This window comes from Malaclemys terrapin, chromosome 11, assembly GCF_027887155.1.
Source record: "Malaclemys terrapin pileata isolate rMalTer1 chromosome 11, rMalTer1.hap1, whole genome shotgun sequence".
Taxonomy (NCBI): domain Eukaryota; kingdom Metazoa; phylum Chordata; order Testudines; family Emydidae; genus Malaclemys; species Malaclemys terrapin.
Genome location: NC_071515.1, coordinates 62,644,352 through 62,665,768, shown reverse-complemented (window position 1 = coordinate 62,665,768; position 21,417 = coordinate 62,644,352). Strand labels below are relative to the sequence as shown.

Below are 21,417 nucleotides of genomic sequence, written 5' to 3'. Positions count from 1 at the left end.
CATTATTTTTATTGACACCAAAACTTGCAGTTTATCCATTTACTGCTGCCACAGAGACTACAATATTCTTTCTTTAGTGAAAACAACGAGGAGTCCTTGTGGCACCTTAGAGACTAGCAAATTTATTTGGGCATAAGCTTTCGTGGGCTAAAACCCACTTCATCAAATGCATGGAGTGAAAAAAACAGTAAGCAGAATATATAAAAGATGGCAACTCCCATCTTTTCATGTGCTATAATATATATTCTGCTTACTGTTTTTTTCACTCCATGCATCTGATGAAGTGGGTTGTAGCCCACGAAAGCTTATGCCCAAATAAATTTTAGTCTCCAAGGTGCCACAAGGACTCCACATTGTTTTTGCTAATACAGACTAACACAGCCACCACTCTAAAACCTTTCTTTAGTGAGTTTGGATGGTGGTTCAGAAGTTCAAAGGGATGGCTTTAGTATGTCTGCCAAAAGTGTAAATGAATATTAATGTTCTGTTGTTTGTTCTCTTCAGATCTCATTAATGGAGCCCAGGAACAGTGTGAATTGCCTCCTATGGATGGCTTCCCTCACTGCGAGGGCAAAATAAAGGTAAGTGTGGTCTTCTGTTAATATCTCTGTACATGTTATGTTTTTAAATTCCCATCTGTTGAAAGAGGCCATTGCTGAAACAGTTGTAGATTTATAGATATAAGCAATTGAGATTAACGACCAGAATTCACAGAAGACAAGTATAGAAGATTACATGCTATTATGGCACTCCTTACGTGAAGCCATTGTAATATTGCTGCTGGAAGAAAATGGATGATATCCCTTGTTAAGGCATGGGATAAAATGCCAGTTAGAGACCCGTAGTATTTGGGAGGCTTGCTGTGCATCTTAATATTCTGCCCCTTAATAGTTTGCACATCAGATGAAATTCAGAAATATTTAGGCCCCAGTCCTACACAAGTTTAGGTATGTGAATAATCATATACACGTGAATAATCCCATTGAACTCTGTGCACAACCAGAACTATAGATTGGGCCAAGGTCCTTGCCACATCTCTGAAGTGCCTACCTTGTTGGCTATATATATATATATATTAATTATCAAATGCTCAAAACTGTCAATTTCTTACTCAACCCCAAAACATTGAAAAATTTCAGTAATACATATTTTCTGGTAGAATTTTTTTCGTTTAAAAAAAAAAAAGTGCAACTTGAATGGCCAATGAAACTGATTAGTGATTTAAAAAATGTAAATTCCTCTTGCTTATTAATTCATAAAAATGAATGATTCTGAAATATTAAAATTTGTTTCTGAAACTGTTTCAGATGTGATATATATTTTGATTATATACTTGGAATCTGAGATTTAAAAAAAAAATTTCTACTAAATCAGTAAAAGTACTTGGAAATAAATATTGATATTTAAAATTCACTTTGAAAAAAAATCAAACTCTCCTTGGCCTATATGATCTCGGTGACTTCAGTTTTGAACAACATGGACAAACTGGTTGCAAAACTGCTGAGTAATTGATGTCATTTGAATGCTAAATTGCTAATTTATAATCCTGAAGAACAATTTATTTTTGGTTACTTTTTCTGATGACTTTCCCAGGACAACTAATTCTAGGTAGTTCTTAGTTAAAAGATTTTTTTTTTAAATGAATTCTTTGCTTGTGTAAAGATGCCAGACTCACAGCACTGGGAACTGAAGTGATCTGTTTGAGCACAGAATAAGTGCAACATGTTCAGAGCCAATGTAAGCCACGTCATGCCACCAACATGCCTCAATCTTGCTCTGGAGAGAGTATGCAAGTCTCCATTCAGTCTTTGATCTCTGTTCTTATCTGGCTTCCAGTTAGTGCTTAATATAGTCATCCATGGTGACCGAGTGTAGTGACCTGGCATTAGTGGCTTAAAAGAGATAGTCAACTCATTTTTTATAGTCTGCTGTACAGTTTCCACAGCTTCTGACACTACTGAATTTAGTCTGTTTCATCTCTTGACATAGCTTTCCCCCCTCCCAAATTGAGTTCTGATGAAAACGTGGCTTTTTAAAGTTAACGGTTACACACAAGCCTTAAACCTAACAGACTGGCTATTTTTGTTCTGTTTCAGTGGATGAAAGATATGTGGCGATCGGATCCATGTTATGCAAGTTACGGTGTGGATGGGTCGACATGCTCCTTTTTTATTTACCTCAGTGAGGTCAGTAAGTCTGTCTTCAAGTGCATAAAACCTACAGTAAGGGAGCACTAAAATGTCTCAGTATTTATGGATAATTACTTGTACAATTCATGTGGGAAAAAGAGAACAAATCTTGAACAAGAGTTCTGTGAGGAGGTAGCGAGAAACTAAAATGATTCCAAAGGGTGTTGTAAGTATTTAGAGCTCCGTAGGTATGTCCGCCTTAGAGAATTGTACTGTTACAAGACAATTTTTGCTGGAGGTCCTGAAAATTCATCGCAAGTCTCATCTCATTGATCTCATGCAGCCCAGGTGATTAGTGGAAGGTGTACCAGAAGCAATACCTGGAGAGAGCCAGAGCCCAGCAAAACCTCAAATTCAGTTTGCAGCTTGCATCAAGTCTTTGGCCTTTCATAGTTTCTGAATTTGATTAATGTCATTGTTCTCTATTAAATCTGCCAAATTATTAGTAACAGCTCTCTAATGATTCCAGGCAGTGATGTGGTAAAAAGGCTAAAATTTCCAGAAATGAACAGATGAATGAAATGCTTTCAAGGGTTTTCTCCTTATGGAATTCAGTTGATCTCTCATCCTATATACTACATTAGAGGAGTTGGGTATCTCCTTTAACTTGTAAGCCAAGGTTTCTTGCGTGCTTGGGTTTTTCGGGTTTTTCTCTTCTAAAGTTTTTTTTTGTTTTTTGGTTTTTTTTTTACTTTTTTTTGCATTGAACATATGGCTTTGTCTTCTATGACTTTTGTCTCCAGATTGTTTCTTCCTCCCATGTTGTTACCACTCTTCGTTTCACTTCTGGAAGGCAGGTATAATTTGCTGGCTAAAAGACTGTGTGGCAGGCAAAGTTCCATTTCCAGCTCTGCGCTGACTGCTTGTGTGACCTTGGGCAAGTCACGTGATCTCTCTCGAGCTCACATTCCCTATCTATAAAATGAGCTGCGTATCTCAAAGAGGCAATTGTGAGCCTCAATCATTAATGTTTTTAAAGAGCTTTCAGATCTGCTGAGAGAAATATAGAGCTGGAAGGGACCTCAAGAGGTCAACTACATCTTCTGAGGCCAGACATGTATACCTTGAACATCCCTGACAGGTGTTTGTCCAACCTATTCTTAAAAAACTCCAGTGATGGGGATTCTACAACCTGCTTCGGTAATCTATTCCAGTACTTGCAAGGGGAGCCTTGCTGCAGATTTAGCCAATTAATTCTTATCCTACCTTTAGTAGCCATGGAGAAAAATTGATCACCTTCCTCTTTATATAAGCTCTTAATGTATTTGAAGACTGTTATCAGGTCCCCCTTTAGTTTTCTTTGCTCAAGACTAAATGTGCCCAACTTTTTAACCTTTTCTCATTGGTCAGCTTTTCTAAACCTCTTTTCATTTTTGTTGCTCTCTTCTGGACTTTCTCCAGTTTTTCCACATCTTTCTTAAAGGGGGGTGCCCAAAACTGAACACAATTTTCCAGCTGAGGCATCACTGATGCCTCAGCTGGATGATGATTTTCTGTCTTAGGTCTTGTCTATACTTAACGGGTAAATTGGCACTGCTGCAATCGATGCAGAGTTTTCGATTTAGCAGGTCTGGTGAAGACAAGCTAAGTCGATGGCAGAGCACTCTCCCATCGACCTCTGTACTCCGCCTCCATGAGAAGCATAAGATAACTTAGGTTGATTTACAGCTTTAGCGTAGATCAGCCCTTGCTTATGACACTTGAGTTAATACACCCCAGAATGGCACTAGCCTTTTTTGCAACTGCATCATACAGTTGGCTCATGTTTAATTTGTGATCCATTATAACCCTGTTGGTAATCAATAATTTGTCAATAATCAATAACCAATTAATTGATAAGCAATCATTGATAACAATTTTAACTGGGATTGTTTAGTGAGAGGGGCTCTCTTGAGGCTGGATTGGTTTGATAACCAACCTTAGATGAGTCACCTTTGGATGGATTTATTGATTTAACACTTAGTAAAGACAGCACATATTCAGAGAAGCATACAGTAACCATCAGCTGCAGAACACCTTCCCTGTAGTTCTGTGACAGACTGTGTGCCATTTTCAGATGGTCTTACTTCCCCTATGATTAAGGCTAAGATTTTGTCACAGATATTTTTGGTAAAAGTCACGGACAGGTCACAGGCAATAATGAAAAATTCACAGAAGCCCATGACCTGTCCCTGACTTTTACTAAAAATATCCATGACAAAATGGGGAGCCTGGGTAGCTGCAGGCAGACTGGTTGCTCCAGGGGACCCCAACACCCCTGGGGGCTTGGAGCTCCAGGGTCCCCCTCCACTGGTGGCTCCAAACTCTGGGGTGGCAGGGTGTCCGCCTGGCGGGGACCCTACGGCTCCCAGCCAGTGCTGGCTGAAGTCATGGAGGTCTTTGGAAGTCATAGATTCCGTGACTAAATCGCAGCCTTACCTATAATATAGGGGCAATTATACCTTTTATTATGTATCATTCTGGTCCTTGTCTATTTCCTCTTTTTGGTACACACTTCTTATCTTAAGTTATTTCCCTGTTCCATTACAACTTTACAAATATCTCAACACCTGTTGGCTTGTCATTATTTATGCCCCTTTCAAAGACATTAAAGTAGTGTTAGTCAATGTGAGTATCATGCAGTATTTGATTTGTCCATTGTATATGTGTATACAATGTATATACTTGAAATGAGAGAGGCTGCAGATACCATGGTGAATTTAATTACCTCAGGTATTAAATGTTATACAAATCTTTTGCATCACAATTCATTAAGGTAATATTTTTATATATTGTTAACACTTTGGTACTTGTGAGAGATCTCTGCCTTCCTGGGTCATGCTACAACAAGCAGTTTTCTTCAAGTCTTTTACTATTGTACATTAATAGTCTCTAACCCCTGCAGATCTTACAGCATTTCCTAGCTTTGTCAAAGAGCATACTGTTTGACATACATAGACTATGAAACTCACTATAGTTTATAATACAAATGTAGGTTGGGTCAGCTGGCCAGCCCTGGACCATCATACCTAGTTGGAAACACTTTCACAGATTTTAAGGCCATTAGACCATCTTGTCTGACCTCACGTACAACACATGCCATAGAATTTCACCTGGTTACCCCTGCATTCAGTTCAACAGTTTGTGACTCAGATATGTCTGGGTGAGTCATTGCTTTCAAATAAGATACTGTTAATAAGTAAAATATTAAGCTATTGTATTGGGTATGAAGCAAGATGGGTTTAATGCAGCATGTGTTCTTGGCAGGGAGGGCAAATCTTATTTTTCAGCCTTTCACATCTGGAAGGCTGAATGTGCATATAATCTAAATGGTAGGCAAGGTGCCTAAGGTTCATTAGGTAACTATACATTTATAGATGCCAGGGAAATAAGGTAGAATATAGCTGATTCGTTTACGAATTGCATAATTAACCCATTATGAGTGTAAGCCAGTATCAAAAAGTTTATGCAAATATATAATTTTAGATATGTTTAACTTCCCTCTATTTTTTATAAATAGGTTTTTCTGCTACCTGAAATATTTTGGAAAATTAATTTATTTTTCCTTACACTAAAAGAGGAGATTTGTTCATTGGTGTCTTGTACCAGACACCATATATTTTTAATATCAATTTGTACATGTTGCTTCCATTGTAATTACTATGGTAGGTTAAGAGGTTAAGTGATTGGCAAGGATTTAGGCTGTTTGCAGACTTTTATTTGAAATGACTTTTTAAGTAACACTGATGAATTTATGTGATTTTTTGTGCTCATAGTGGAACAGAAGAACAGTTCTTTACTCATCAATTTGTTTTTGTATTTAGGGAAGAACTGACAGATAGGTCTTTGCCTTTTAGAGTTCTCCCTTGACAGTATGTAAAACTAATATTGGTTGAACATGCTGTTAACCTTGAGTTTAAATTCAGCATACTTAATCCCATGATTAATGCCATGATTAATGCCCAATAGCAAAGGTTGAAAGCTTAAATGTTTGTGAATGCAAGCATGAAATGAAATTCTAATAACCACTACAATGGTGTGGATTTATGAGCTGTGTTGGCTGCTAAAGATAACTTGGAAATGGTGTTGCACAAAGTAATTTGTCAAAGTGGGCTATGATGGAGAATTGATGGTTTATGATATGGGTGAAAAACTGAATGATAAATTTGGCTACCGAACTCTGAGTGATGGGTAGGGGGACGAGGGCAGCCACCTTAAAATAGTAAAATGCATTACTGTAGCAGGAATAAAAGGTTTTTTTAAAACTTTTTTTTCAATTCCACCTTTAAAGATGGTATAAGTATATAGGATAAGATAAGTATACAGGAATAATATAATTGATTATACACGTGCGGTATATTGGAAATGACAAAACATATATAGATAGAGAACATGGGGAGAATATACCCAGGTCTAATGTATTTATCTAACAGCCTCTGTAATCTAGTATGACAAGCATGTACCTTTTTTCAGATCTCTTCTCAGAATGCACTGCTTCCATGAAGCCCCCTTCAGTAGTAATATGGTTTGTATTTATAGCTCTCAAAACGCTTTACAAAGGTACCTACATATCACTCTTCACTTTAGACAGTGAAACTGGGGCAGGAAGATGAAATGACTTGCCCAATGTCACGCAGCAGCTTAGAGGCACCCCTAGGATTTAGAGATGGTTTGAACATTTTTGACAAAACCAATTTTGTTTGTGAAAATCCTAATCAATTCAATGGCATTTGTTACAAAAATTAATTTTTAAATTAGAATTTCCATTTTTTTAATATTTTGCTTTAGAAGGATTGCGTTTCAAAATGAAATCTTTAAGTTTAAATTTATTTTTTTGTTTACATTTTCATTACATATCAATAGTAATAGTGCATAATGACATGTCAAGTCATGTCGTATTATGCACTACTGTTACTGTCAAAATATGACATAATACAATAGTTGATATCTTCTATTAGTTTATATTATTTTTAAAATCATTAAGGGCAACTGCTACTTAGTACCAAATGAAACGTCTTATTTTCTAGATTGGTGTCTCCTGTTTGTGTTGTAATGAAACTGTGTGACCCTTTGATCTAAAATATAAAATAAACCCTCTTTGTATTAGAGGAGCAGCAGTTTTCAATATCCTAATGATAACTTGGAGTTGTTTTTCTAGGATACTGAAAATAGTTGCTCCTCTAACTTTAAAAATAATTAAACATTCTAGACATTAGGGACTAAATATGTCTATTTCTTTGGGATAAAAACTCACCTTTTTAACAAAAAAAAATTGGCTTGTTTTTCGAAACATAATTTTTCATTTACATTTTTGAAATAACTGATTGGTCAAAACAGCAACATTTTACCGCGTACGGTCACTGATTCAGCTCTGACTTTCAGGGATGACTTTGCTTCTGGGCAAAATGATGTCTTTGGAAATTGATGATTTATTCAGTGAAAAAACTGTATTTCCATTAGAAAATCACAGATCTCATCATAAAATTGTAAGAATAAATAAAAAACCCTATGAAAAATTAATTTTTTGCCCATTGCCCACTGAGTTTTTATTTCACGCAACCCTCTTTAGTCTTTACCTGTTCACTGGCTTTCCTTTGGGGGCACTAATGCCATCTCTGAAGCAGCCTTTTTGCTTCATTTGGAAGCCAGCCGATAGCTTTGAGGTGAGTGAGATGATTTGTATTTCTTCCAAGCTTTAGGTAATGTCAAAACAGCATCATGAATGGTACGCCTTTACTTAGACAAACTTGGTTAAATAACATTTCAGTCTGAGCCTTGTAGGAAGGAAAGAATAGGCCATAACTTCACTGGATTTCTGTAACACTTTGTGCCTAAAGCATATCTGACACTTCTTTAGTGGGCCACTGACCACTAGAAGGTGATAACCATATTCAATATCTAATGGAGAGGAAGGATGATTCAGTAGTTTGAGCATATTAGCCTTGGTTTGGGTTCAATTCATTGCACCACCAAAATTTTCTTAGTCTCTCTCTGCCTCAGTTTCCCATCTGTAAAATGGGAATATTGCTTGTCTACCTCACAGGGGTATTGAGGATAAATGTTAACAAATGTTAGATGCCCAGATACTACCGTAATGGGTATCTAAAGTGGATCATTAATGTGTGCAACAGGGGCATAGCCATGGGTGGGCCTGGCCCACCCAAATCAGGGCCAGAGCCTCCCGAATTCACAGGCTGGGACTCCCGCCCCCAGCTCGGTGTCCATCAGCTCAGCCACATGGCGCATCCCTCTCCTGCCGGCGCCACATGCTGCTGCCCCAGTCTCCGACCCTAGCGCCGGGGGCAGGAGGGATGGGCGGAGCTCGAGCCCCAGCAGGGTCCCCCTCCGCCCTACATGTGCACCCCGCAGTCTGTGTGCCCTGGGCAGCCTTCTCTTCAGGTGCCTGCTGAGCGGTAAGGGCTGGTTGGAGGGGGTAGGGAGAAGGCAGGCCCCCCATCCCTCCTGCCACCTCTCCCGATCCTTCCTGCCACCCCTCCCACCCACCCGTCATTGCCTGCCCACCCGAAAGCCGTGGCCTACCCACTTTTCCTGTCCTAGCTACTCCAGTGGTGTGCAAAGTATCCCAAGAAGTACTTTTTGAACTTTTTTGAAGGGCAGATATTTACAAAGACGCTCTCATGGTAGGTAATGTGGCTACGTGTTGAGGGGCCATCGGAGAGGAACATTTGTGTTGCAATTCCTGAAGGAATTAAACTTTTCCTAAGGCTAATTTGTGGCAGGTGATTTTTAGAGCAAGTCACTTAGCCTTTCTGTGCCTCAGTTCAGTTCTCTATTCAATGGGGATAATAGCACTTCCCTGCCTCACGGATGTTGAGAATAAGTACATTAATGATTGTGAGGCTCTCAAATACTACCGTAATGGGTGACTTAAAAGTACAATAGAGGATTTGTTTTTTAATTCACATACTAGACGTACACCACTAGTTCTCCATTTTTAGCATTTCTTCTCCAGTCAGTTAGGGATCAAAATACAAATGCTGATCAAGAAAATGGGAAAGGCTGCAGTTACCATAAATGTGTGCAACAAAATCATACAGTAGCTCAGTCGTGGACAATATGCTTTCAGCTGCTGCTGTCTCCTTTTTAAAAGGGATCCAGAGCAATTAAGGTCTGTAACAGCCACGTCCAGAAAATGGCTGTTTCCAAAGGGTGCTCCAAATCAGGCTGTATGAGTTGCACATTTAATTCTACTTTATTAGCCAGTCAAATAGTCTTCTAGCTTACCATCTGCGATTGCTAAGGGGGGCTGAATACTCCCTACAGTGGATAGTCCTAATTGGCTAAATGTTGAACACGACTATTTCCAACTTCTGAAATGGAGATTGGTCAGGGCATACTTAGCTAAACCACATCTCTGATATGAGCAGCCTTGTAACACCAAGTTCTCAATGTTCTCCTCTGCCTGGCTTCAACAATGCCTAGTAATGCTTAATATACTCCTCCTTCCACCAAATATGCATCGCCTTTTTAAAATCTTTCTACGGGACTGGCATAAGTAACCAGAGGGGAGCTGTTCACTGCACATAAGGACTTCCTACAACATTTGAGATCCACTGAAATAATGGCACTGCCAATCTCGAGTGAAATTTGTGCGTCCAAGAGTCAAAGCTTTCTCTTCAAATGGCCCACAACTCATTGTTAGAAAAGACCAGAATGGAGACGATTCTGTCTTTAGAGAACAAAATATAAAACCCAGTTCTTCATCTACCCTCTGCAGTAACCCCAACATCATCCCATTTAAAAAGAAAAAGATAATCACCTTCTTACTGAATTTGGGAAGGAGAACTGGCTGCATATAACTTTTTGTGTTCCCTTCTGTAAATGTATAAGCCTCTCAGATGCCACAGCAGTGGGCGTGGTTCTAAAAAAAAAATAAAAATAGCTACATTCTTCACTGCTCATCCAGTAGCTACAGAAACCTTGAACCCGGAATGCATTTCTGAGGGAAGCTATTTGTATATATACAAGCTGCAAAACCAGTCCAAAATAAAGTCTGTATTAAACCTTGCAGAAAATAATAAGGCTGTCAACAAACTGCATAGAAGTCAAACTAATTGTGGGAGATGGTTGACAAAGTAAATAACACCTCATAATACCGAGTATTGAGTATATCATCAGCATGGACACCTGATTATTATTTATATCTATTATAGTAGATGCTAGGTTATAGCCATGTTGGTCCCACAATATTAGAGAGATAAGGTGGGCCAGGCAATATCTTCCATTGGACCAATTTCTGTAGGTTAGAGAGACAAGAAACTCAGAGTGAGTACATTTCCCAAACTTGAAGAAGAGCTCTGTGTAAGCCTGAAAACTTCTCTCTCACCAATAAAAGTTGGCCCAATAAAAGGTACTACCTCGCCCACCTTCTCTCTAGTATATGCTAGGGTCCTTTACTAGGACAGAAGCCCATTATACCAGGCACTGTACAGACCCATAGTAGGATAGACCCTGACTCAGCTATAACAAAAAGCAGAAAGAAGCAGGGGAGGGAAGAGTAGGCGAATAACAGTAAATGCATGCATTAACACAGGCCACCAATGTGCACAGCAGAGTTTTTTTTAATCCATCACCAGGAGAAGATGTAGCAAGAGCAGTCGGTATATCATATAGTACCATTGGGTTCATATGACACAACAGAGAGGAGTTTGGGTGTATGGAAAGAGCCTATGACATAATATTCAAACTTTTTTCTACACCTCTACCCTGGCATAACGCGACCCGATATAACACGAATTCAGATATAACGCGGTAAAGCAGTGCTCCGGGGGGGTGGGGCTGTGTGCTCCGACTGATCAAAGCAAGTTCAATATAACACGGTTTCACCTATAACGTGGTAAGATTTTTTTGTCTCCCGAGGACAGCGTTATATCGGGGTAGAGGTGTATTTGCATCATATTAATCTAGTTCTCCTAGTAACTTGTATTTTCTTTTAGGGAAGAATAAGCCTCTAGCATACGAATGTTTCAGAGCTCAGATCTCTCTGTACTACCCAAACATTCTTAATCACTGATATCCCAAATGACGAAAAAATATTGATTCTACATATTTACTGTAGGCGGGGCTAGTAAAAGTCAAGGTCCACATGTGTTAACGCCCATATATAGGGGACAGCAGCTCGTGTATTTTTGATTTCTGCAATAGAAAGCCGTACATTCTTGTGGACTCCTTTCCTTTCCCAGAGCTCAGCATGTCAACTTAAAACTTTGAATGTGGCCTGATTTCTCTCCCCCACCACCAAGATGGTATAGCCCTTTGAACTGAGGGACAGGGTTCTCTAATATGAGAAAATTATCTGGTGCCACTTCCTGAATTGCAGAGGGCAATGTTTACTTGCTTACTGGGTGTTTCCAGAACATTTACAGAAAATTTCAGGTCTCTGCTGCTGAATACCTAGTGTATGCTCAATGCTGCTTCCTTCGCTCTGTTGCCAGTATTCACTAAGTTCTAAAAATGATTTTATGATGGATGAGTTTTGGCTTGGGTCAGTGGTGGGATTTGTTAATGTCCATCTGCAAAACAAGGCCTACAGTCTTGGTGTCACTTTTGATCCTGCTCTCCCCCTTTCCTGCATATTCTGGCCATTGCTAAATCCCGCTTGTTCTCTAATTATCTCCAAAATTCATCCCTTTCTCTCTGTTCCAGCTTCCAAAACCTTGATCCTTGTTTTGTCATCTCTCACCTTTGCTATTACAAACACCTTCCTTCTTGTCTCTCACACCCGTGCCTTGCACTCCGCAAGTCTGTCAACATGCTACCGCTAAATAGTCTTCCTGACTGGCTATTTTGACTGTATCAGCTTTCATCCCTCTCTTCCTAGAATCAATGTACAGGCTTCCTCTCTCCTTCATTGTTATTTGGGGATCCAAATACAGGCCCCAGTGTCTCCAGGTTAATGCAGTTACCCTCGAGTCAGAGACTTCAGTGGTGGCAGAGGAATGTTTAGCAGTCAGCTCACGCTCAGTATGGCTAAAACTGAGCTCTTAATTTTTCACCCCCAAATTCTCCCTGCCGCCTTCTTTCTTGATTACTGTGAACACTCTCCTCTGGCCTGTCACTTAGGCAGGCATCATCTTCAGCTCAGACCTCTCTAGGTCCTCAATCAAGTCTCTGTCTCAAGGGTAGCTGCATTAACCTGGACAGATTGGGGCCTGTATTTGGATCCCCATTGCTTTTTCATGTGTTCAAGGGACCCACATGAGTAATGTTTTCTTAGGCCTTCCTCTTGGCCTCAGGTCCAATAATTTGGGTTATCAGGAGGTGACAAGTACTAGGGTGATGTGGACTTAGCCATTCTCCTCCCTCCTTTTTTCCCCAGGAACAAACTGGTGTGCCCCTTTTAGTACAGGCTTTTGGTCTTCCCTTTGGGTACTGCACTCTGTGTAGGGTCCTGCTAGTAAGTATGAGTCCACTGCCTCTGCAACAGAAGCTGGGGATTTCTCCCACACAGCTGAGCAGATATCATAGAACTGCTCCTGAGCAGTTAGATCTACCAACTTGTTATGATTCTGTCCCTTTACTTTTTATCCATTTCCTCAAATAATCCACCATTTTATGAACATAATCCTTGTGATATACCATCTTTATTGAGGTTTCTAAACTTTAAGCGTTATACATCTGGTATGACTTGACCAGTTAAAGCTTTATGGCTACTTCACTTGTATCAGTACCAGGGCCGGCACCAGCCCACCAAGCTTGTGCTTGGGGCGGCACCTGCAGGAGGGTGGCGCAGTGCTCTGGCTCCGGCCGCCGGGGAGAGTGGAGCCCCGGGCGGGCTCTCCACCCTCCCCCCGGCGCTCTGGCTGCTGGGGACAGCGGAGCCCCGGCCGGGGCTCTCCGCCCTCCTCCCGGCGCTCTGGCCGCCGGGGAGAGCGGAGCCCCGGCTGGGGCTCGCCGCCAGGGAGAGCGGAGCAGCGGCCGGGGCTCGCCGCCCTCCCCCCAGGGCTCCGTGCTGGGGGGGAGAGGGGAGGCGGAGGCTTTTTTGCCTGGGGCGGCAAAAAAGCCAGAGCCGGCCCTGATCAGTACCAAACTCTCTCTCTAAGCCTATACCTCACTTGTTCTCAGTCTCTGTGGGCAGATCATTCAGATCTCATTGCTCCTTATGTTCTGAGAGTAGCAATCTCATCCCTTCCTCATTTTTTCCTGTAGCATTTAAGCCACATTCAGTACAAGTTTTTCCAAATGTCTTTTGTTATACTTGATGTATGTCTCTGGATTTATTCATCATGTTCTTCCTCTGTTCTATTTCCCTTACCTGAAATAAACAGTAAATAACAAACAGTAACCTTTTTCTTTGTTTCCAACCTTCTCATGACTTTCTGGTATATAAGTGCCAGGAGCATGACCCTTGTTAACCAGAAATAGCCTACTGACTACACCACTGTGACTCTTCCCAGGGGTCCCCAGGATTGTGAGGCACCTTGCTACCACCTGCCCTTAGTGTGAGGAAGCCTTGTTTGTGCCCACTGTGGGTCAGCACTGCCTTCAAGGCCTCTGCAGGCCCCATGCACTCTCTTTGCAGGTTAACGATCGGTACACTCCAAGCCCTGAGCAATCCGAGCATTCCCCGGAGTGTCCAGCCTCTAATCCAGGGACACTCACTGAATTCGCAGATCTGCTACTCCTAAAGGAACAGTACATATCAACTGACCAGTTACACCGTAGGATGTCCTGTGCTCAATACGGCACTTAGATATGTTTATAGGAAAAACGAGAAGTGTATTTAACAAAACAGAGATTTGAGAAGATGAAAGTCAAATTAATGGAAACAAAGGGTTAAATACAACATAAATTCACAACATGCTTTCTAGGGCCTAACTAGGTGTTAAGCCATATAAAGCAAAAGCTCACGCAAAATACTCCCCAGCATATTACAGCCAGGCTTGGCCGTGGTCATCCATCCATTCATGATACAAGTCACGCTGTCCTCTTGCCTCTTCAGTGGGAAGATCTCTTGTAACTTTTCGCAATCCCAATAATATCAAAACAGTCCTTTGATCTTTATTCATAAGATTCATAAGGTCCCAAGGATAAAGCTCTGTGGAATCCTCAGAGAGAGATGAGAAGTATCCTGCAAAGGACATGATGAAGGAGTAATTGGAGAGGTAGGAGGAAAACCAAGAAATGAGTCACAGAAGCCAAGGGGAAGGATAAGATTTCAAGAGGAAGATGGCTGAGGATGGAGTACAGGATCTGACCTTTGGCTAGGAAGAGGTCATTCGAGACTATGGCAAGGCCATAGGCGTCGACTCTGTGGTTGCTGAGGGGCTGGAGCACCCACAGGGAAAAATTGGCGGGCGCTCCGCACCCACTGGCAGCCAAGCTCCCCCCACCCCTTCCTCCGATTGCGGCGTCCCCACTTCTCCCTGCGCTTCCCTCCCATCACCAAACAGCTGTTTGGCAGTGCTTAGGACTTTCTGGGAGGGAGGGCAAGGAGTGGGGATGTGGCACACTCAGTGGAGGAGGCGGTAAAGAGGCGGGGCGGGGACTTGGGGGAAGAGGGTTGAATTGGGGCAGGGTAAGGATGGTGGTGCAGGGGCGGCCAAGAGTGTGGGGGTCAAGCAACCATAGGGCAGAGGGGAAGTCGGTGCCTAAGGGCAGGGCAATCTCAGTGAGTGCAAGGGGTGGAAGCCAGGTTAAAGAGGGTCTAGAATGGTTCAGGAGGAGGAGAATTCCACACAGCAATTGTAGGCAGTGCAGTCTATAAATGAAGAGGAGAAGGGAGATGGGGTGGTGGTGGCTGGAGAATAAGTGCTGTCTAGGGTGGGATGATTTTAAGATGAGAGAGACTAAAGCATGATTGTATTGTGAACAAAGAACCAGAGGTGTGGGAGAGGTTAAGGAGAAAAGTAAGGGAGGGGATGAGGATGGCTTCATGGGAGATGGGATGGGGTCAGTGGGGCAAGTGGAGGGATTTGAGGAGGATAGCAGATAAACTTCTGTATCTGTGATGGAAGAGTGAAGATGGTGTTGCAGGAAGGTGGGGGGAGGGGGAAGGAAGGTGAGCCACGTCCTGTTTTGTCAAATTTCTCTTGGAAGAAGTCAGCAAGATCCTGTGCGGAGAGGGAAGTGGAGGCAGGAGCAAGGAAAAGTTTGAGGAATGAGTTAAAGGTGACTGTTACCATGGGTGAGGGATTCAATTAAGCTAGAGAAGTGATATTTTTAGCCAGGAGGGTGGCAGAACCAAAGGAGGAAGGAACACATTTATAGTTGAGGAAGTCAGTCTGTTCACAGGATTTCCACCCGAGATGCTCTGCATTGTGACAGCAGGACTGGAGGAAGTGGTTGTGGTGGGGGCGCTGGGGCAGGAATGGGGGTCGGCACTTGACAGGGCATACTTTGCAATGGTGGAGAGGCAAAAGAGTTAAGGGTGGAGGAGAGTGAAGCAGGGAAAGCATCAACAACCATATCATTGGAAGAAAGGTAAGAGACGGTGAGGAAAGAAGGCTGAGAGCAGAAAAGTAGTGATCGACGCTGAGGGATTGGAAGTAATGGAAAGGTCATGTGACTGTGTGTTGCGGGAGGGGTTGATGGATGATAAAGGGAACAGGTGATGGTCAGAGAGAGAGAACTCAGCAACAGAGAAATCAGAGAAAAAGAGAGCACGGTGATTGGTGAGAACCAAGCCAAGTGAATGATCTCTTTGACTAGCAGGAGAGTTGAATCAGGGCTGCACAGCAAATGAAGAGATGCTGGCAAGGATACTTGCAGCTAAGGGGTCAGCAGGGTTATCAACATGAAAGTTGGGGTCACTGAAGACAAGCGTGGGACACTGTGAGGAGAGAGCCACGAGTTGAAATCAGAGAGGAAGGCTGATGGGGAGGAGTTAGGTGGATGGGGACAGCAACATGGGGAGGAGAGAAAGTCCGATACAAAGCTGTTCAAAAGAAGAAGAGTGGAAAGGGGAAGGCATTGGAAGCAGCAGGAGCAGACCTGATCCAGAGCAGAGAGTGTGAGAAGAGATGCCTCCATACAGAGGGCAGCTGCACAAGCAGCTCAGGTGAAGGATACCGGTCTGAGAGCCAGGAGCTAGAGAGGGTGAGGTACGAAGAGGTTGCAATTGTCCCAGTTTCAGGGATTAGTGCACCTTTGACCCTCTCCGGTCTGTCTCGAGGGCACCCACTTAAGGTTTCAGGCTCTCGGGGCCACCTTTCTTGGGTAGGGGCCTTCCTCTATCTCCCTCCAGATTGGGGGTATAGGTTTGCAGTCTCTGTGCAAACTGTTATTCCCCCATCTTTATTCCCCAGATGGCATGACTTGGGTCCAGCATCTGTGATTAATCTCTCTCCAGGAGCTACAGCAGTGTACATTGGTTACAATGTACACAAAGCAAAATATATTTATCCTTAAAGGTAAAGCATTAAAGAGAGAACCTAAAACCAATAAAGGTCCTATACACCTATAAAAGCTCAGCAGATTTCACCCGTTAGTCTTATGGGGCCCTAGTAAGCCAAAGTCTTTCCAACCCTAATGCAAGGGTTGGACTGTCTGTTTGCTGAGTCAAAGAAAAAAAGCCCGGTGTAACTCTGTCTTTCTATGCCAAAAGATTTTTCTTTGTCTGGTGGTCTCTGGAAAACCCAGTGTGAACCATTAAATGTAAACCTCTCGGGGGGTGGTACCTCTCTGGATATGTTTACAACCTGAATGATTCACTTTAATTACCACCCATAGTTTTTAGTTCCTAGAGGAGCTGTGGTAACCCTTCTTTGCCCCTCTACCCCTCCAAGTTGCATACAATCCCTGGCCCACAGTGATACATATACAATTTATAAACATACTGCAGTATGGTCCCCTAAAATATTGCATGAGATGTTGAGGGACTGGTGTGCAAATGAGGAGAGGAGCGGAACCAGGATGGAGGCAAAGGTCACCAGAATTGAGGAGGAAGATGTGGACACAGGACCTAGATTTGTGGTGGTGAGAGAGGCGGGGTTGTAGTGGAGAAGGAAAGAAGAGCAGGTAGAGCTGGTGGGAACAGTAGAGGCATGAGAATGACTAGACATTGGAGATGGAGCAGTGGGCGGAAGGATGGGGGAGCGATACATGTTATGATGCAGAAGGAGACGGTTGTGGTAAGAGCCATGGGTAAGTGGCAAGATCTGCTGGGTGTGATGAAAGTGTGTGTGAAGCCAGAAGAGAGGGCTGTGCAATAGTCCTGATCACCTCTCCTTTAATACAGATCAGTTTTGATAGTAGAAATATCTTGCTGTGTGCTCCAAAACATCCTGCCTACCTGGTTAAAAAATACAGTTGTTTAGCAAAGCCAAGCTGATTTGTGCATCTTAGGTTGCAAGAATGGAGGTTTCTAGTATTTTTCACTAGTGCTTGTGCAGCCTGTGTTGATTAAAATTACGAACTATTACTACAATGTCCAGCATCTTTCCTGAGTTTGAGTGTAATGAAGAGCCAGGCATTTCCCAAGTGGGGATTGACCCCATCACCACTTTCGGACACTCTACTAAATATGTTGAGTGGAAGAGGTCCTAACATTTGTTTGAATGCTCATATATAGATGGGGAACCCAGCTGGGTTGGATTTTTTTTTTGCTTCTAATGAGGTTATGGTTTCTACTAAATCATTTTTGTATGATTCACTTTTCTACGTAATCTTTTTGCATGCTATTTAGCTTAGGCTACTCTACTTTACTGATTTTGGGTTGACTGCTTTCAGAACATAGAGTAGGTCTGAGTAAGCTAAACATGGCTATAACAACATTGCAAATATGTTAGTCCCAGGATAGGAGCGAGACAAGGTGGGTGAGGTAATATCTTTTACCTTACCTGCCTTGTTTATCTCTAAGCTAAATATTGCATTTATTTTGACTGTTTTTGTAAACACAGGAGCATAACGACAGCAACACTGACTTCTGCTCCCATGGAACTCCTACACAAGCCCTGTTAGTGATGGTATCCTAGCTGGCCAGCACACTCTTGCTCTTCTGCCTCTCCCCAATACGTGTGCAAGTATCTTGGGCCTTTAGTGCCTTCTCTCCACCAGTAGTGTTGAGAGTTGTGCAGACAGCACACACACTCTTCCTTCTCCACAACATCGTCTGTAAACTAATCGTTTAGGCCTCAGTGCAGCTTAAGAACCCTGCCTCTCTGCAGATCTTAAATTGAAGAGCAGGAAGGTGCTGTACTAACCAGTCATTATACAAGCGGCAGTGACTCCAGAGTGCATTGTACCAGAGTACAATGGTAGCAGCTACTGCCATGGTTCCCGCGTCATTATCGTCACTCAGTCCTTGTGGTTGCCTTTCCTTTGTCTTAACATTGATATGTGGTGCCATTTTGTTGTTAAACGCATGCCTTTTCCTGTGTCATCCGCACCATCCTCCTCCGTTACTTCCCAACAAGCCTCCTCACTGGCAGTATAATGTTTCTTGTCTAGATTGGTAAAGGAGAACTCAAACGTACAGGGTAGAATACTTGACCCTATTTTTTAATCCATCCCTATAGGTTTTGTAGCCATGTCCTTAGAACTGGGTAACATATTCCAAACTATTTTTTTATTATTCCTTTTTTCCCTCATAAAAAGCAACCAGCTATTGAAAATTACCTTCTATAAACTATATTTAAGGTATGCGTAGAGCTTTTTGTATATCTTAAGTTTTTCCCTGGTATCCATTTATACTGCAAAGCATCTTTGATGTCTTTTCCTGGAAGACACAGCATAACAGCAAATGGCTTTGTTTTAGGCTGACTTGTTATTCATCAATCAAGCTGTAGAGAAGTATAACATCAATGAAATACTAGAGAATTTGATAAAGTTGCACATGTTGAAAGCAGAACAAAAGAACTTTTCCGTCCATTATTTTTGCAGGTTGAAAACTGGTGTCCTCATTTACCTTGGAGAGCAAAAAATCCTGATGAAGAAACTGATCAAAAAGCAATGGTGAGAGCAGTGGTGATTTTGGCTGTGCCTTAAAACCTATTTAAATGTTCAGTGAAATTGTCCAACAGATTCATTTTCATTCTTCAGCTTATCACTTACTGTATAGGCAAGGAAACAGTTTGTTAATCAGTCCACGGACAAAAATCGGAAGCTTATACCCATATAAATGCCAATAAGAATATTAACACTAGAGTCCTCCAATCATATTCCTCTTTTCCATGCAAACTACTCCTTTAGAGACAGTTATCAATGAGGCTATACACTCAGTCATGTGAACAGCATTTCACCCAGTTTTCCTCCATTATTGCAAGTTACAATCGTGGGCCCAAGTCATACAAAGACTTGTGCACTGAGTAGTCCCGTTGAAGTCAATGGGTCTTTTGCAGTACATAAAGTTTAAGCAAATCTTTGCAAAATTGAGAGCTTCATATTGCTGGATAAAGTTAAAAAGGTGCTGACTATCTTCCATGGCCATTCAGCATTGGTGTAAACTGTCCATTTAAAAAAAAAAATGGATGGATTTGTGCACTGCAAGCTTTCTCTAATCATAGCAATAATGTCTCAAGGGCCAGAGTCTTAGCAAACGGCTCATACACTTGATTGTATTTTAGTTTTGTGTCAGCATTTTGATTTTTCATAAAATTTGGTTTTTCTTCATATGCTCCAGAGCTATAAACATTATCATCTGATTGTAAAGCACTTGTATATCTTAGGGTAATTGATGGCCTATATATGAACATTGTTAACCTGACTGTGGATAGATTAATCTGTTCTAGCAGGAGGACTGTTTCCAGTTAAGGCTGCTTTCTTAATGTTGTCGTGACTAACTTTTTCTTTCTTTGCTCATTCATGACAAATAATTATAGTGCCTTGGGGCTACTTCTCTTTTGTTTCTAGTGCATTTTAATTATAGATTATCTGAGGTAGAGTCACTTAGGCTCACTTTGTAGCCACATAATCAAAAGCAGAACTATGATACTGAACAAATAAAAATCCTTTCTGAGCTCTGCATAAACTTATGACTTTGGTATTTTCCAGGCTACAAGTTAGTAATAAAAATAACTGACTCTTCTGTAGTGATAGTGATTTCCAGCCAACGGTCTCTATAGACTTTATAAGTGTTAATTAAAGCCTTAACCACCTGTGATATAGGTGGTATATTTTTCTTCATTTTAAAATGGGGGATGTGAAGCACAGAGTGTTTAAGTATGACAGATTGTCACTGAAGAACATTACACTGTATGAAGTTCTGATTTTATTACTTAATGTTTAATTGAAGGCTGAAATCCATACCAACTTTGATCTCCTCTACAAAATGATGTCAAGGCATGAAGAATTCCGATGGATGATGTTGCGCATCAGACGAATGGCTGATGCTTGGATTGAAGCAATTAAGTCACTTGCAGAAAAGCAAAACCTGGAGAAAAGAAAACGAAAAAAAGTGAGTTTTTTATTAACCGCTTCTGGCAGTTGAAATCATAACAGCTTTTGGAAAGTGTGCTTGTCATCTAAGCAGTGCTTGAGGGGGAAGAGGTAAAAATTACTTAATCTCTTATTTGTTCTTACTCCCGTTTCCAAAAAGATCTTAGTGGGGCTAGTAGATTATTTTATGTGTAGGGGTTTTGGGGGAGAGGGGTTAGGGAGGGGATGGGATTTTTTAAAATATACAGGATTGCTATGTGTTTGTGTTAGAGAAGGCAGGATCAAAGGAATGAATATGCCTTACACTTGGAGCAAAAAGGGGTGTGGGGGGGGGGTTTGTGATGGTCTTTAGTTCTTGGGGGAGTTTGTGCCACAGTTTCAAACTGGGCCACAGAGACAAGATTTTCCCTTATTATAGATTGCACCAGAGGAGTGGAGTTGTCGACCACTGTCTTCATCCCAGAGCTTTAGATGGATGGACTTTTAGATATGCTGGGCCCAGGCTATGGATTGCCATGAAGATAAGGACTGAGATCTTGAATGTGATTTGAAATTCTCTGTGAAATCAGTGTTGAGAACTGTGGACAGGTCTGATGTGTTGCTGAGGAGATGTTCTACAGCAATTTATACTAGTTGCCATTTAAGCAATGAAGGCTTCATGCCCAGGTGTATTACATTTGTGCAGTCCAACTGAGAGATGATAGACATAAATAACTGAGGCCAGGTCATCATCTGCCAGGATGGAATTGAGACTTTTAGCTAATCAGAGATGATAGAAAGCATTGCTGCTATGTGAGAACTTATCAGTGAGATATCCAAGAGAACTCCTAAACTAAAGACTGAATTGATCGATTGCAGACCAAAGGAGACTTTAACTTGTCTGCAATTCTTCAAAATGCTTTCCTCTGTCAAC

The 21,417-nt window shown here is 41.7% G+C and overlaps 1 protein-coding gene across 3 annotated transcripts in view; it reads left to right on the top strand.

Annotated features, from left to right (window-relative positions):
• Positions 1–21,417, top strand: part of MGAT5 (alpha-1,6-mannosylglycoprotein 6-beta-N-acetylglucosaminyltransferase) — a 245,542-nt gene that overhangs the window by 130,777 nt on the left and 93,348 nt on the right. For all 3 annotated transcript variants that reach the window (XM_054043734.1, XM_054043735.1, XM_054043736.1), the window contains exons 4-7: positions 505–581; positions 2,097–2,186; positions 19,011–19,082; positions 20,362–20,523. In XM_054043734.1, coding sequence (XP_053899709.1) covers positions 505–581; positions 2,097–2,186; positions 19,011–19,082; positions 20,362–20,523 — 401 coding nt within the window. The remainder of the gene's footprint in view (positions 1–504; positions 582–2,096; positions 2,187–19,010; positions 19,083–20,361; positions 20,524–21,417) is intronic.